The following is a 15038-nucleotide window of genomic DNA, read 5'->3' as shown; positions in this document are numbered from 1 at the left end:
GGCTTTTTCTTCCTCTGAAATGAAAAGCTGCGTCTTTAACATCTTTATTTACCTCAACCTGAAGTTCCATTTTTAAAGTTTGATTTCAGGAAAAGTTCACTCTCCAGTCACACATGTGAAATATGATAAAACAGCAGGTTGTGATATGTGAAGCTCACAGATTCTTTCACTGCTCAGCTCGTTCTATAGATTCAAACTGGCTGAAGAGCTGTGAGACATTCTCATTGTCAAAAAACCACACATGCCTCTTTCATCGAGCTGGAAATCTCATGCAATCCTGAGGAAATCATTCACATTTTGCACGAACAGCGAAGGGCAGGGATGCTCGGGTGTGACCTCCGACCCCCCGGCTGACGCACATCACACTGGGAATGTTCACGGGCTCGTTCTCACGGCCTCTCATTGTTCTCTGGAGGCGTTGGAACGTTTCCCTCGATGCTGTTTGATCCTTCGCACACCTGCTGGCTCACAGGACGGAGGTGCAGACACACACTGCAGCTTCTATCACCAGCAGATCGACTCCATGTCTTTCCACTTCAGTGTTTGTACATGATGGTTTCCAAACAGCCTGATAACTGCTGCTCTGGAGTGAGTGTCGCTCTGTTCTGCAGACGGAGACGCTCACATGTCTCTCTGTGCCGCCGCAGAAGGAGCTGGACCTCGTCGGCGTGTCGGTGCCAACCGGACAAAGAGCGCCACTCATTTCAGGGAGCCCCTCCAACTTATCTCTGACAATGAGTGCACAGTGCTCCTCCGCCGTGAGACAACACTCATACCGACTGTGCCAACACACACAGAGAGCCCGCTCGCTGAAGGCCTATACTTAGTCGTGGAATTGCCACATGATGAAGCTGCAGCTGCTGAGCGCTTGAGTTACATAGATTACATAGGAATGATATAAACAACATGGGGCTGAGGCGGGAGAGAGACACTGGTGTGGTGCATTAATATCTCCTGCAGTGTTTGATTTGCACGTTATGCAAACTGCGATTTCACTGCTGTGGTTTTCTGCAGCTTCACTCGACTCAGTTCCTCTTGTGTTCAAAAGAGTCTGGAAACATTGAATGAATCATTTCCTCATATGACTGAGGAACAAAGTCTACTGTAAAAACAGGATATGCTGCAGGATGAGTCACTTGTGCAGCAGCAGCATCGAGTTACAAAATGTTTAAGTCACGCTAAGGGGGGGCGAGGGGGGGGGGGGGGTTCTCCTCCTCGATCCAGGCTGTGATATCTCCTGCTGTATTGACATGAGCTGAAAAGTTGCTCTGACTATCACAGGGACTTCAGCTCTGGAGCCACCATGAGGCTGAGATTTGTGGTTTTCAGTGAAATGTCTCAAACACAAACACATCTGAGTGGTTTTCACCATGATGAGCAGGAGGTTTGAGGTTCAAGTCTCAGTGTTTAATCTACAGCATCAAACTTTATTCACCGATTGAATTGTTGAAATCCTGTCTTGTTTCAAGGACCAAAGACGCCAACTTTAAGTCCCTCAAAGTTTGAATTAAACAATAATTGATTCATATGATCAGTGACAAAGTGAAAAGCTCTAACTCTCTCCTAGACCCAGGCAGAGTCCTGGTTCAGAGGAGTTTAGTTCATCTCCCTCTTCTTCACTCTGCAGCATGCAGGTCATTGCAAGAGAAGGAGGACATCTAAAGGCAGAAGAGGGCATTACAAGCTGCTCTGACAGCTGCCAGTGGGATATTGAAAGCAGACAGAAGAACTGTGAAGACTTCCAGATGGGCAAACTGGAATTTAAGACCTTTTATACACTTACGTTTTTTTTGATTGAGGAAACTAGTTCAAACTCAGTTGTTCTGATTTGTCTCACCTGAGTCGGAGCTTTGGATTTGGAGCGTTTCGTCGTCACTGTGGGAAACAAACACATTTTAATCAACAAGGAGGAAAAACTGTTAAACAAAGATCAGAAGAAGATGTGCTGAAATCTGATTGGCCCCTGAACTGCCCCTGTCCTGTCTTTAAAAGATAGAGTCACTGACAATAGATACGACAACTTGTTAAGAATTTGAACTTATAAGCTTTTCGGGAACAACACATTGAGCTTGAACAAGAAACTATTTCGCCCAAAATATACTTGATGATGTGCGGCTTTGAATCAAAGTTACAGAGTTAACAGTAAACTACTGAATCTGAAATATAACTGGCCTCTCTGTGTAAAGTGTGGCACCCACAAGCTCAGATTTAGAAAAATCCTAGTTGTCAAGTTGTCATCGATTCCTGTTGTCCTGCACAACAACTGTCAAAGTGTTAAAACACAGACGTCAGAGAAGTCCTGAGTCATGTTTCCCTGTATGCACACGTTGTGACGAGCAGCAGGCTAAACATGACGCTGCAGTTTGAGCCTTGACGTCCCCTCATCAGCTGACAGCTCATCATTCAGCTCAGACTCTGGAGCAGCATGAAAGTCTGGAAATCACACTTTCCAGTTTGATGGAAAGGAACTAGCAAGTTGGCTGACAGCAGCCTGTTGAACAAATTCAATGTTTTATTGTCCTCAGGAGTATGAAGGAGCCATTGTTTCCCCCTCACATGGGCAACGGCACAAACAGTGAGTGCTGTGACCACAGAACGGAGGCAGGGCCAACACGAGGCAGCGGTTTCTGGAAAATGTCAAATCCTGCAGTCGAGTCTTGGAAAGGAAACCAACAATTTAACAACCGGGGATGGAAAAAAAAATAAAAAAGTGTTCCTGCTGCTAAAAACAGAGCCTGACTTTGAGTCAGAGCAGAGACAAGCATCAGATTAGCTGAGAGTTTATCACAGGTCTCTAAAGGGCAGAGCAGAGGAGGGGGGGGGGGGGGGGGGGGTTGGGTGACAGGGTGGGTGGCACCTACCTGCCAGGTACTTCTCCAGGGAGGACGAGGAGCTCTGGTTCCAGCCGTAGCAGCAGAAGAAGAGGAGCCAGACCAGGAGGGTGGCCAGCACCAGAGCCAGCACCCAGAGGAGCCGGGCCACAGCCGGGTCGGTGGCGGCCCAGGCTGTCAGGAGGTCCATGCTGAAGGCTGTGTGTACTCAGACGTCCACAGTGGGACTGGAGCACATGAACGGGTCGCAGTGGGTCGGTGTGTGTCCTGTCAGGGGGGTGGGGTGGGGGGGGAGAAGCCACGGTTCCTACAGCAGCAGGAAGAGGCAGCAGCCAAAGGAACAGCAGCCCCAGATGGATACCAGCTGTTCCAGACGCAGCGCTGCTCAGACCACGTCAGCTCTGAGTGTGTGTAAGCATGTGTGTACGTTTTACTTTACTGGAAAAGTGTGCATGTGTGACTGTGTATGTGTGTGCATGAGTGTGTGTTTGCATGTGTGTGTGTGTGTGTGTGTACGGAAACAGTCTGGAGGAGTGGCTCAGAGTTACAGCGGCTGGTATAAACCTCCAGCAGCCACTCCCAGGCTGAGCACCAGGAGGAGTCCTCCCATGGAGGAGCTGTCACGATGAGGGGCACCTCAGAAATGCACCTGAGGCACTTTCCCCCACCCCACCTCACCCCACCCCGCCCCACCACACCCCCCAGTCTTTACTCAAGCACCTGCCGACTGTACTTGTGTGTAAAAAGCTTAGATGTCTGTCATCACAGCTGCATTCCAATGGTGTGTTCACGCCTGTCATTATGTCGAGTCATATATCATACAATGACAACCCCCCCCCCCCCCCCCCCCCAACTACACCTTCAGCTCAGAACTACACTCAGACGACAATCCACTTTGCTCTAATTGACCAGAACTATTTACCCAACCGGTTTTCAGATGTACATCCTGCTCACTGCTTTCACAGAGCAAGTTAAATATTTGCAGAAATGCAGCCGTCACTGTAGCGTCATTGACTTTGCAGAAATGAAGTTTGGTTGAACATTAACTGTTCAAGCAGCACAACAACATTTCCAACGAACTGGGCTGCAGTAAAAAAACAACGAGACAGGAGCTTGATAAGGATCCAAGTGTGACTGATGCTAAATGTGGGTCTTGTGAGGTTTGATCTGATTTCATCTCACAGACCAGCAGAAGTGTTTTCTTTCAACTAGCAGGTCAAGGACGGAGGACGGTGAACTTCAAAAGTGTTTTTCATTTCCTGTATGAATCAGTTTAATATCTGCTTCTTCTTCTTCTTCTTCTTCTGCTTCTTCCCTTTTACCTGAACAAAAGAGGTTGTGTTTTCTCCCCTGTGCGTTGTCAGCAGAATTACACAATAACAGGGATTTTGATGAAACTTGGTGGGAGGATGTGGTTTGGGTCAGGGAAGTGAACCCATCAACTTTAGGTGTGGGTCCAGAATTATATTTGCACTTAAAATTATGACATGGGGTGTTTTTTTCAACAGGGAACAATTCATCAAATGCAGACACTGCCCTTCTGTCTGTTCTTTCTTTCATGACGAATAATACAAAGTTTTGAAATAAGTCAAAGACTGGGAAAAGCTTCCTGCAGCTGAGAGAAAATACAAATGAGCCAACCACGCCATCTAGTGGTCAAATAAAGACAAGTCGAATCAGTTTCTCTTCAGAAGCTAAATTTAATGATGATTTATTGTTGCTTCAGAAGAGGAAAATAATGTAAACATCTCCAAATGTGAATGAAGCATCAATGATGAGTTAATAATGAAGCCTAGCTGCCTTTTGTCTCCAGTGCTTGAAATGCATACGTAAAATAATAATAATAATAATAATAAGTTGATAATTAATAATAAACTATAATAAATAATCTATTAAACTCTTCAATAGAATAAAAAGCCTTGATAACGTACTAAAAGCATCTGCATCCTCCTGTCGCCGATTTCCAGTTCAGTAGAAGCCGGAGTCCTGAGCTTCCCAGTTCGGAGTCTGAGGAACAAACATTAGAAGAAGTGTGAGAAGAGAAGTTCAAACTACTTCATTAAGAAGATGAACAGAGACGTGTTTCATTCATAAACGTCCTCCAATGGAAAACTGGCAAAAAACTAAAAGTCTAACTCCAAATTCTTCAGCGCAGCAAATTAACCAAAAGGAAATTGGATGAATTGAAGTTGAGAGGTGAAAGACTGCAATCGGCTGCAGGGGGAGACGAGGAGTCTAATCTAGACATCCACCTCCACATGGCAACGCTTACTTTTAAAACACATCACTGTTGCTACGGCTCGCCTGCTGTCAAGCCCAGTGCATGTGAGTGGTCATGTGATGTGCTTTCCTGGAGCTTTCTTCAGAAATCATTTTAGTTCAGAAACTACGTTTTAAAGACCAGATGTAGCCTCATCTCAGTGTTGTATTTCCCGTAGATCTATCAGAGGCAGAAGGACTAGAGACGGTGGTGAACGAGACGGGCGAGTGACAGGAGGGAGACTGGTGAGAATGGGTTTAAATGGTTCAAACATGGGAAATGAAGCCTGTGGATCCAGTATAGGTGAGAACAGTCTGAACTGATGCTGGAAAATGGTTGAAATTAGAATGAATCAAGCCTTGGTAGATATCAGACAGCTGGTGAATGTGTTTTTAATGAAACCTTGATTTGTCAACTCAAAAAACATACATTTAAGTATTAATATCCTCTTCCCCTCAACAGTAGACGCTGGTGAGAAGCGTTCAGTTCTCTTCCATGTGTCTGGTTCTCACTCTACCTCGTTCCTGTTGGTGTGAGCCACCTTCTCCTCGATGTTCTTTGCCAACATCTGGCTCAGGAACGACAGACTCTTTGTTCTTCTCGATCACCTGCTGGTACAGCGGCACTGCCTTGTTGCCCATCGCCACGTGACCCCTGGGAAACATGTATTGAATAAAAATGATTCATCTGAAAGAATGACGTTAAAGGACTTTACTGCTCGACTAATCCCGACGGGTCTTAAGACGCTTTTCTGAATCTAACAGTAACAAAATAAATGAACTGACAAAGCTGTGATACATTACACAAATCAGTCGTCTGGTGAGATTACGTGTGGATCAGGGACTTGAAGCCTGTCTGACTTAAGGTGGATCAGTGAATGCAGCGCCTCACCAGCTTGGAGTCCATCTCGGCATCGAGCCTGGCGTTTGGGATGAGTTTGAGGATCCACCGCTCCGCCTCCTCGGGCGTCATGTGGAGCTCGTCTGGCAGCACTCTGAGAGGAAAGGAGGAGAGCTGCGTTTCAGTTCACTACATTTCCTTTGAGGGAATATTAAAAAATTTGAAAAGAGGACAAAAGTAAAAGCACGGAGAAGTAAACTTATTGCTCAGCATCAATCATTTGGGTGCAGACGTTAAAATCTCTTTTCATTCCTTTTTCTCTCATCGGTGCATTCACAAATAAAAAGGCCCGGTACACAGTGGCTCTGACCCGTGAGTCTGTTTCCTCCACCGGATGCTCATGAACTGATGAATCCGACTGAAGATCTCAAAGATGAAGAGACGGGTGTTTTCAGTGAAGTCCTCAAGGCCATCGTTCACGAGAATCTGAAGGGAAAAGATCATTTACACACACACACACACACACACACACATAAAGCATTCACATATAGAACGTGTAGACGGACTAAAGAAAAGGTCAAAGGTTCCCACAGTAAGAGTGAGTCCAGTTGCATTGCCAGCGTGAAGAACATTTTCCAGTAAACAAAAAATCTTTATTTCAAACGTTCTCTATAATTCTGCCATCACTCAGACAGTCGCTATAATTTCTAACCATAGCCACGATTTACTGGAACTATAAGTCTGTTATAAGTTTCCTTGAGGACATAATAGCACCACACGCCGACCACATGTGACGTGCTGGAGTCTGCTCCCTGTGGTTCGGTTGGTTTCATTCACCAATCAGACAGAACTTCAGCTGCTGCTTCATCCACCAAACACTGAAATGTCCTGGATGAAAATACACAACCTCACAATGGAGAGTTTTCACCCCCCGGACAAGGAAGTTATGGTTTCACCCAAGTCTGTTTGTTTGTCAGCAGGATTGCGCAAAATCGAACACATGGATTTCCACACAATTTGTATTAGAATACACAAACCTCTGTCAGGGTCCAACAGTCCCATTAGGAAGCCACATTTGGATCCACACCCAGATTCAGTGGGTTCTTCCCTGACTCATACCACATCCTTCCACCACCTAACTAACAGACTGAAAAACAAAGAGGAAAACATTAATCTTCTCTGTGGAGTAAATAAGAACCTATCATTACTTGATTACCATAAATATGAAGCTTTATGACAAAACATTCCTCAGAGTTTTTGAGTCTGCTTTGGAAACAACATGATTAAAGAGGCACTGAGGTTTATCTAAGTGATACATGCTTTAATATGAACTGTCAAACTTAACATTAACAACAAGATTGCTCAGCTCATACTAAAGAAGATATGGAGCCACACTCTCAAAACGAACTTTGAAGAAAACCAGCACATGTGAGTGTTTTGCAGCAGATTATCCTGTGAAGTCTCTACCTGTGTTTTTTACACAGGAACCTCAAATAGGATGTTTGTCCACCTTAAATCTGCAGAAGAGCTTAAATGTATGAATACATTAGTCACTGGGAATCTGGAATGTGACGCGGGCAACAATATTTTATTAAAGGAGATGTTATTGTGTGAGATATGTTCCCCTCCGCTTTGCTGAGGGGAACATTGTGACTAATGTGCCACAATAATCCAGAGATACTCCATTGGTAATTGTTTTCCACATCTTGAGATCGAGACAATCCATCAGTGATGTTCCTCTTTAACAAGTGAGTGCTGAAACAAAACATCATGTCAGAGTGTTTGGACAGAAATGAAAACAAGTTGTTGATCTCTGGAGGAAACGTGTGTACACTTGAATTCCCTTCACAATAAAACTCCATCAGATTCCATGACAACAGAAGGACTTGATAAACCTTCTCCTCCGCAGCACCCGCACAATTTACACAAGATGAGTAAACACCAGTTGATGAGTGTGTTTAGAGAATGTGCAAAGTGGTCCCCGAGCACCAAACCAAACTGCAGCTGAGGGGTTTCCAGAGAGGAGGCGAGGGAGCTTCACTCGCTGACAGCTCCTCTGCTTTGAAAATCAAACTGGAACAAAAGCAAGAGGCAGCAAAATCAGGCCAGACGTGGATTTGCTGAGGCTGAACAGCTGCAGAGTCAAACGTCTGGGCCTCAGGAGATCAGAGCACCGCGGCTAAGGGGAGCCTCATATTACCCCGTGTTGTGTCTAACTTGTATGGGGGGGGGGGGGGGGGAGAGATTCAGGCCTGTGCACCGTGACAAACGCACACTGTCAAGCGGTAACCCTGAAGGGGAGGAAACTCACAGACTCACACTCCCTGAGCTTCTTCTGGGCGCTCAGCGAACTCTGTGATCGGGTCCTTGTACGTGTTACCATCATTCAGAGGTCGGTTAAATCCTTGAGATGAGAATTATTCCTCTAATGCTAAAAAGATGCTTGTGTAAAGCATTATTAAAAAGGCTCAGCTACACAGAAGGTTACACGAACACTGTCCCCCAGTCTGTGTCCAACAGAGAATTAAATATTACCAATTACTTTGCTGTATTGTTAAAATGTCGACTCACCGAGGCTGGTAGAGGAAGAGCTCGATGATATTGTCTCAGCCTTTGGGATGGTTGAAGAAGATGAAGAGGGACCAGTGGATGAGCCAGGTCCTCTACTGGAGTGACTGGAAAAACCAAAAGAAGCGAGGATGCACAGAGAAGAGGTTAGAAAATGATGCATCAGTCTTTATTTGAACTACAGAGAAATGGTCAGAAAGTCGATTCACGATGTAAATATTGAGATTAGATTGTTGCTCGTCAGTAAAGGGACAACGCTTTAATTGAATCTACCTCACTGTCACTGTCAGGTAACTTCCTGCTTGACAATTAACCAGAGACTGCAGGTCATGAACTTGCAGTGATCAAGTAGACGACTCACAGTCTTCCTTGTATGTCCCTGTACATGGAAAACTAGATTAGTAGAAAACCTGTGATGTGGCAGAGCCGTGTAGGGACGTGTTTGGTGTCTCTCTTCACAAACACTGATTTGACATCTCGGTCCAGGCTCAGCTCTGAAGTCCCACCACAGCTCCGGGCTGCTGACAGCATCGTCTCTGGCATTAGGTGCGCTTGTTACTGCAACAGGCATGAAATTCTCTGCAAGCAGGTAGGTGTGTGTGTGTCTGTGTGTGTGTGTGTGTGTGTGTGTGTGTGTGCACGCTTGCTGAGCTCACTCACGCTCTACATGATATCTTCCTCTGCTCTCACCACCTTGGCTCAGTGATTTATTTTGCCCTCGAGTCTTTTCTATGCTCACATTCTGGGAATTTAACAGCCCATAATGATCGTCTTGTTCTCTTACAGCAGCAGGTTTATGATACGTGAGTGGGGCGTCATGATTTCACCCCGATACACACACAGTTTGTGTCAACTTATCTAGATATCGGTAAACAATTAACGGTTTCTAATTATTTAGATCCATGTAGTAAATAAAGAAGCCAGTTCCCCCACAGAGAGCTCAAGGGGGACGAGAACTTAAACACTTTGACCAAGGTTCAAATCTCACCAGGGACCAGTTACACAGAAGAAACAACTGGCTTTGACTGACATGTTCTCCACTTCTACTAATCCACTGTTTATTAAAACTGCTGGTGTCTTTGCCTCTTCCCCTAACAGAAGCTCAATGGGAGAAGCTGCAGCGTTGACGTGGTTGATCAGTGCATCAATCTTTCATGTTTGGCAAGAAAACATAATGAAGCCATCCACAGATTCTCCTCTTCATCAGAGAGCACGCATGTTTCTGTACATCGACTAATCCCACACGAGAAGTGAGAGTTACAATAAAGTGACTATCGCTAGAGAAGTTGCCATGAGTGAGTAATGAGCACATGGGTGGGAGTAGTTGGACGTTTTTTAGGATTCTGAGATTTGGAACACTGCACCCCCCTCCCTCTCAGTAGCAGCTGGTTGTCATGGAAACAAAAACACACATTGTGCCTCCCACCTCACAGGATTAGAAACCAGTCCAGCTTCTCCTCAACGAGACAAATAGTGTGAACACGCTGTGAACATCTCAAACTCACATGGTGTTTCTCTGACAGGTAGTCGAACAGCATCCTCCCGTCTCTGGTGAGGAAACCAGTCAAGACTTTAAAGACCAGTCAGAGGTGTTTTTAAATAGTGGTATTAAAGTATTTGAGAGAAACAGATGATTGGACCTTGTGGACTCCATCTGCCGTGTGGTCTCTGGATCTTCAAACATCTGGACAATGAGCTCTGTCTCTGGAGCTGCTTCAGCTGATCCACCACGGAGCTCCTCTTCTCCTTCAGGGCAGCGACATGACGTTCTCCATCACACATTTTCCATTCCCGTTATATGCCGCTAAAAAGAGACAATCTCCGACCCAAGAATCTACACGTAGTTATCCAACTAAATACTTTTCTTTTTACTGGTTGCAAAATTAAGAATTACAATGAAAATATGGTAAAATGTGTATAGCAGATAACCGGCTGATTTTTCAAATAATGTTTCACAGTATTCACTGATTGGTCTCCAAAGTGAGAACCAGTCTTAACTCAAGATGAAGTCTTGTTAGTCTGATCATCAGTCCCAAACTCAGATATTGATGTTTTCATCAGAGAGGAAAGTCAGTGAAAAAAAATCATATTTCAGAAGCTGAAACCTACAAAATGATGCAAACGTCCAATGGAACACTTTATCAGTTGAGTCAAGGATTCAACCCTATGACTATGAAGTCAAAATCTATAACTGAAGATGCTATGCAAAGGTTAACGCACTTTCCATGTACACATTCCTTTCCACCACACAGTCAATCACCCGACTCATAACGAGTTCAGACCTACAGCCTTCAAAAGCTGCTACTCTTTCATTTCAGTGTCTAGAACGTTTGCACAGTACAAATTAAAAAGCTGTAACGAGGAAACACGTGTGCTGATCAACTGTATTACTCACAGGGGGGGGGGGGTTTCCTTCTCCGGGTTCAGGTTTTGGAGATATCCATGGTGAAGTCCACCATGTTAGTCTCACTGAGGAGGTCCAGCTTTCCCTGAAGGAATTCCTTCTCATTGTAGATCTGTTAGAATCCAGAAATACTATGTTCAACTTTGAGACATGAAGGTAAATGAATAGAGATAGAAAAACTTAAGTTTAGAATGAAAACACAACACAGACATGTACACAAGGGAAATACAAGTCAATGAGTTTATAATAGATTGGGTTCCTGAGGAAAAATGTTCTGAAGAATAAATTCTGATTTATCCAAGTTAATGAGATACACTAACAAGAACAAACTGATATACTTTATTATTTATATTATCCTTGTTAATTACATCTAAAGAAACATGGATATTCAGCCGTGTATCTCAAAAACCTTTTCACTTTGTCTGGGACATTTTTACACTTAGAGGTTTTTAATGCCCATTTTATCTTTTACGTGTTTTAAGGGGCAGGTGCAATATTCAACTCACTTTTATTTGCACATTTATGTCCTTGTGTAGGGTTATTATTGTAAACAATGTAATAACAACATCAATACTTTTGTCTTCGCGGTTTATTCAAACTTCTCTGTAGCTGTCCAGTGATGACAGGCTCCAGGTGCTAGCTAAAGGGGCTGCTAGCCGGTGGCTAACGGGGCTGCTAGCCGGTGGCTAACCAGCGGAGGGGATTCCTCGTGTTTTCAGGTGTAAATCGCCGCTGACAAACAGCGACATCGTGTGGACTCGTTGTCTGAAGCGAACAGGGTTTCACCTCCTTCACTGAGAGGAGCTCCAGAAGAGGAGAAACCAGCTGCCGGTCCAGGAAGTGAGCTGTCCTGCTGATCAGGTTGGACTCCGCCATCTTGGCTGGATTCAAGACGGAACTTTATTGACATACACACAAGTAACCATGAGTACGACGTCACCTGGTACACATACGTCATCTCGGTGTTCAATTTATAGTTGGTCAAACAAAGGTATTAACAACATTGATATATTATTCTTATTATTAGAAGAAGAAGAAGAAGAAGAAGAAGAAGAAGAAGAAGAAGAAGAAGAAGAAGAAGAAGAAGAAGAAGAAGAAGAAGAAGAATCCTCATCATCATTATTATTATATATAATTGATTAGAATTATCTTTATTTGTATTTCATTTACTTTATTTAAACAAAATAAAACGTAAAAAATAAGTGATTGAAAAGCAGTAACATGACAAATTAATACATGTTTGTGGTAAGAGTGGAAATGATACAGAAATTAAATCACAATAAAGAACAAAAAATTAAAGCAGCAAGAGACCCAGTCATTGATAAATAATCCTGGTTTATGTGAATTTATTTTGTCAAATGAAGTGTATTGTAAAAAGACTGATAAACTGCTCTTCACTGTGTTCCACTGAATGAACGTCCTTGATAACCCTGTGGTTTCTATTCCCAGTACAGGTGAGTGGTTGTGAAGCTGGAGCATCACAGAATAAAACATAAACTGCTCTGAAAATGTCACTGTGTGTGTGTGTGCAAGCGTATGTGTGTTTGTTTGTGCGAGCGCATGTGTGTGTGTTTGTGTGTGTGTGCTTCAGCTCCACAAACATACAATTTGTTTTAGCCTTCAACATTATCCCTCCAGACAGCCAGGAACCTGGGGCCCTGCAGAGGAAATACAAGAGGAAACAAAACAACAGATTTTTTGTATTTTGCAAGAAAAGCAGCTTACATCCCGAAAAAAGGATTAATATCTCAAAAGTATTTCAGGGTCATGGACTGAGGCACTTGCTGGTCTCCAACCCGGGAGAGTCTCTGAGGTTCTGCTGTCGTCCCTGAGGTCGGAGGAGGGATCGGACTGACAGTTAGCAGCCGTCACCACAGCCGGGACTGGGAGTGTTACCAGCATCAGTCAATGAGCAGGAGAACACACACACATACACACACACACATACACAAACACACATACACACACACAATCAGGGACTCACAGAGTTGGATCCTGTCGGTTTCGACTGAGTCCAATTATCTGCAGAAGCCGAAGAAAGCCAATAAACCCTGAACAGTGTGTTTGCTGAAGCTGATGGAGAAGGAGAGCTACTTTTCCAGTTGTTCAGCACGAAGTGAAAAAGGTCTAATGAAGATCACAAGTCATTAACTGACCAGAAATCTTTGCTTCAAAATAAAGGTCAAATAAACAAAGCTCAAAAAATAAAAGCATTTTGAAGGCATGCATAACCTGCAGCCCTGTGAGGCTGAGCTGTAGCACAGCAGAACGTATCTGATCGTAAACCAAAGTCTAATCTGCTCCTGGTGCAGGACACAACTCAGGATCACCACAATGATTTGAATTCATCCTGTGGGGGTTTCATGCAAATCATTTTACAGCTGCCAACTCATGGAGAACTGCATCGTTTAACTTTCAACAACCTGCTCCCTCATCACTTTGGATTTCTCAGTTGAGTGTGGACGTCTTTTTTTTTTTTGGAATAACTATGAGGCAATGAAGTCCCTCGTGTAACCTCCATTGAAGAACTTATTCACCATCGCAGTAAAGAAACCCAGACAGGGGAGAACGTCCTCTTCGCTGGCACACGTCCACGTTCCTGCTCTCGCCCTCTCGCTGTCCATCCAGGACAAATCCCTAACTCAGGCTCTGCGGTTGGCGTCCGTCCACCTCCACTTGGCTTTATGAGAATGAGCACGAGAGCCAGCTGGACGTGAAGCACCTTGAGAAGAAGCCGGGGATGTACAGAAGACACGAAGCCAAGAGACACGCATGAAACTGATTAATGACAAAGAGCAACATCGGTTAAGAGATGCTCTGCTGCGCTCAACGTCCTCTGTTGGGGACAATTTGAATTAAATGTCTTCAGGTTAGTTTGCTGCTTCTTCCCACCAGGTGCTTTACTGAACCACTGTGTGTCAGGGTGAATTCATTTCCTCGCTCTGACAGTGAGGAGGTGGAAATGAAACAGCAGGAACAGCAGCTTCTCCAGGAGATTCCTTCCTCCAGGTTCTGAGCGTCTTCCATTCGGTGGCTGGTGGCTTGTGAGGTGCAGAGCTGCAGTCACCAGGCAACAGTGCTGAGACACATTTCCTCACACTGGCCTGAAAATACAAATCTTGATTCACAAAAAATGTCACACGCTGAGATACCCTTATTTTCTTATTGTAAAAGACAAATGTACGGTGGCCTGGAAGTGCAAATCACGTTAATCAATTCTATTTAAAATCCAGGTTTGAACGAGCTTCTGAGGTTGTTGGTCCTAAACCGTTGGACGAATGTTGTCGAGTGTGTGTTTTTAAAAGGCTTCTGAAACTCATTTTTACACATTAACCTTCTCACAACTCTCTACATTTGTCTTTTGAATAGATTGGGTTTCTGAGGACGATATTTCAAACATCAATGAGATACACAAACAAGTACAAACTGAATATAGTACTCTATTATTTATATTATTTTTGTTAATTACGTCTATCACAGTAATCATTAAAGAAACATGGATATTCCACCGTGTATCTCCTTAACCTCTGCACTTTGTCTGGGACATTTTGACACTTCAAGGTTTTTAATGCCCATTTATGTTTTCATCTTAAATTGTTGTTTATTTTGGTTGCATGATTTATTCATGTATGGGTGGATGTTTGTTTGTATTCTTGTATTTGGAATGTGTGTAACGTTTTAAAGTACTTTGCACCTGTGTGTTTTGAAAAGTGCGATAAGAACAAATTAAAATTGATATCAACTGGAGATAAATTCCTTGTGTCAACACACAGGTTCACTGAAGGTGATTCTTGTTCTGCACAGGATGTGTGTTTATGCAATGATAAGTTGAAACCTGAGCTCATCGCCAGTATTTCACAGAATTAAGACTCTTTCCCCGTGAAGCCTGTTTCCTCCCGAAACAAACACCACGCTAGCTGTCGTCGCTACTCGTCAGCCCCGTTCAAAGAGCTGCTGCTTCACTGCCGCTCTCTTTCTTCTTTTTACCTCTTTATGCCGAAGAAGAAGAAGAAGAAGAAGAAGAAGAAGAAGAAGAAGAAGAAGAAGAAGAAGAAACAAAGAGGAAGTGAATCCTCCTCCTGTGAAACTCGTAAACTCTGAAAGCTTTGGATCCATTTGTGGTTTGAAGGATGCG

General features: G+C 43.9%; 1 protein-coding gene and 1 long non-coding RNA gene across 4 annotated transcripts; both read right to left on the bottom strand.

Moving 5' to 3' along the window:
• Window positions 1-4567: 4567 nt before the first annotated feature.
• On the bottom strand, window positions 4568-11860 carry eif3eb (eukaryotic translation initiation factor 3, subunit E, b). The gene is given in 7 exon segments (XM_062410267.1): window positions 4568-4838; window positions 5609-5686; window positions 5688-5745; window positions 5978-6085; window positions 10895-10934; window positions 10937-11015; window positions 11690-11860. Coding segments are annotated over 7 exon segments (492 nt in total). The 5' UTR covers window positions 11780-11860; the 3' UTR covers window positions 4568-4799.
• On the bottom strand, window positions 5900-10417 carry LOC133972340 (uncharacterized). Of its 3 annotated transcripts, none has more exons than XR_009924447.1 (7): window positions 10140-10417; window positions 10005-10047; window positions 8773-8878; window positions 8503-8606; window positions 6969-7078; window positions 6302-6417; window positions 5900-6085 (listed from the first exon to the last, which is right to left on the bottom strand). It is a non-coding gene; the product is annotated as an uncharacterized LOC133972340 (long non-coding RNA). The 3 variants fall into 3 exon arrangements; XR_009924449.1 differs by having other exon boundaries at window positions 6969-7070; XR_009924448.1 differs by lacking the exon at window positions 8773-8878.
• Window positions 11861-15038: the final 3178 nt, after the last annotated feature.

Source organism: Platichthys flesus, chromosome 17 (assembly GCF_949316205.1).
Source record: "Platichthys flesus chromosome 17, fPlaFle2.1, whole genome shotgun sequence".
Taxonomy (NCBI): Eukaryota; Metazoa; Chordata; class Actinopteri; order Pleuronectiformes; family Pleuronectidae; genus Platichthys; species Platichthys flesus.
Note: the sequence above shows the minus strand (reverse complement) of the source record. Positions and strands in the feature narration are given on the sequence as shown.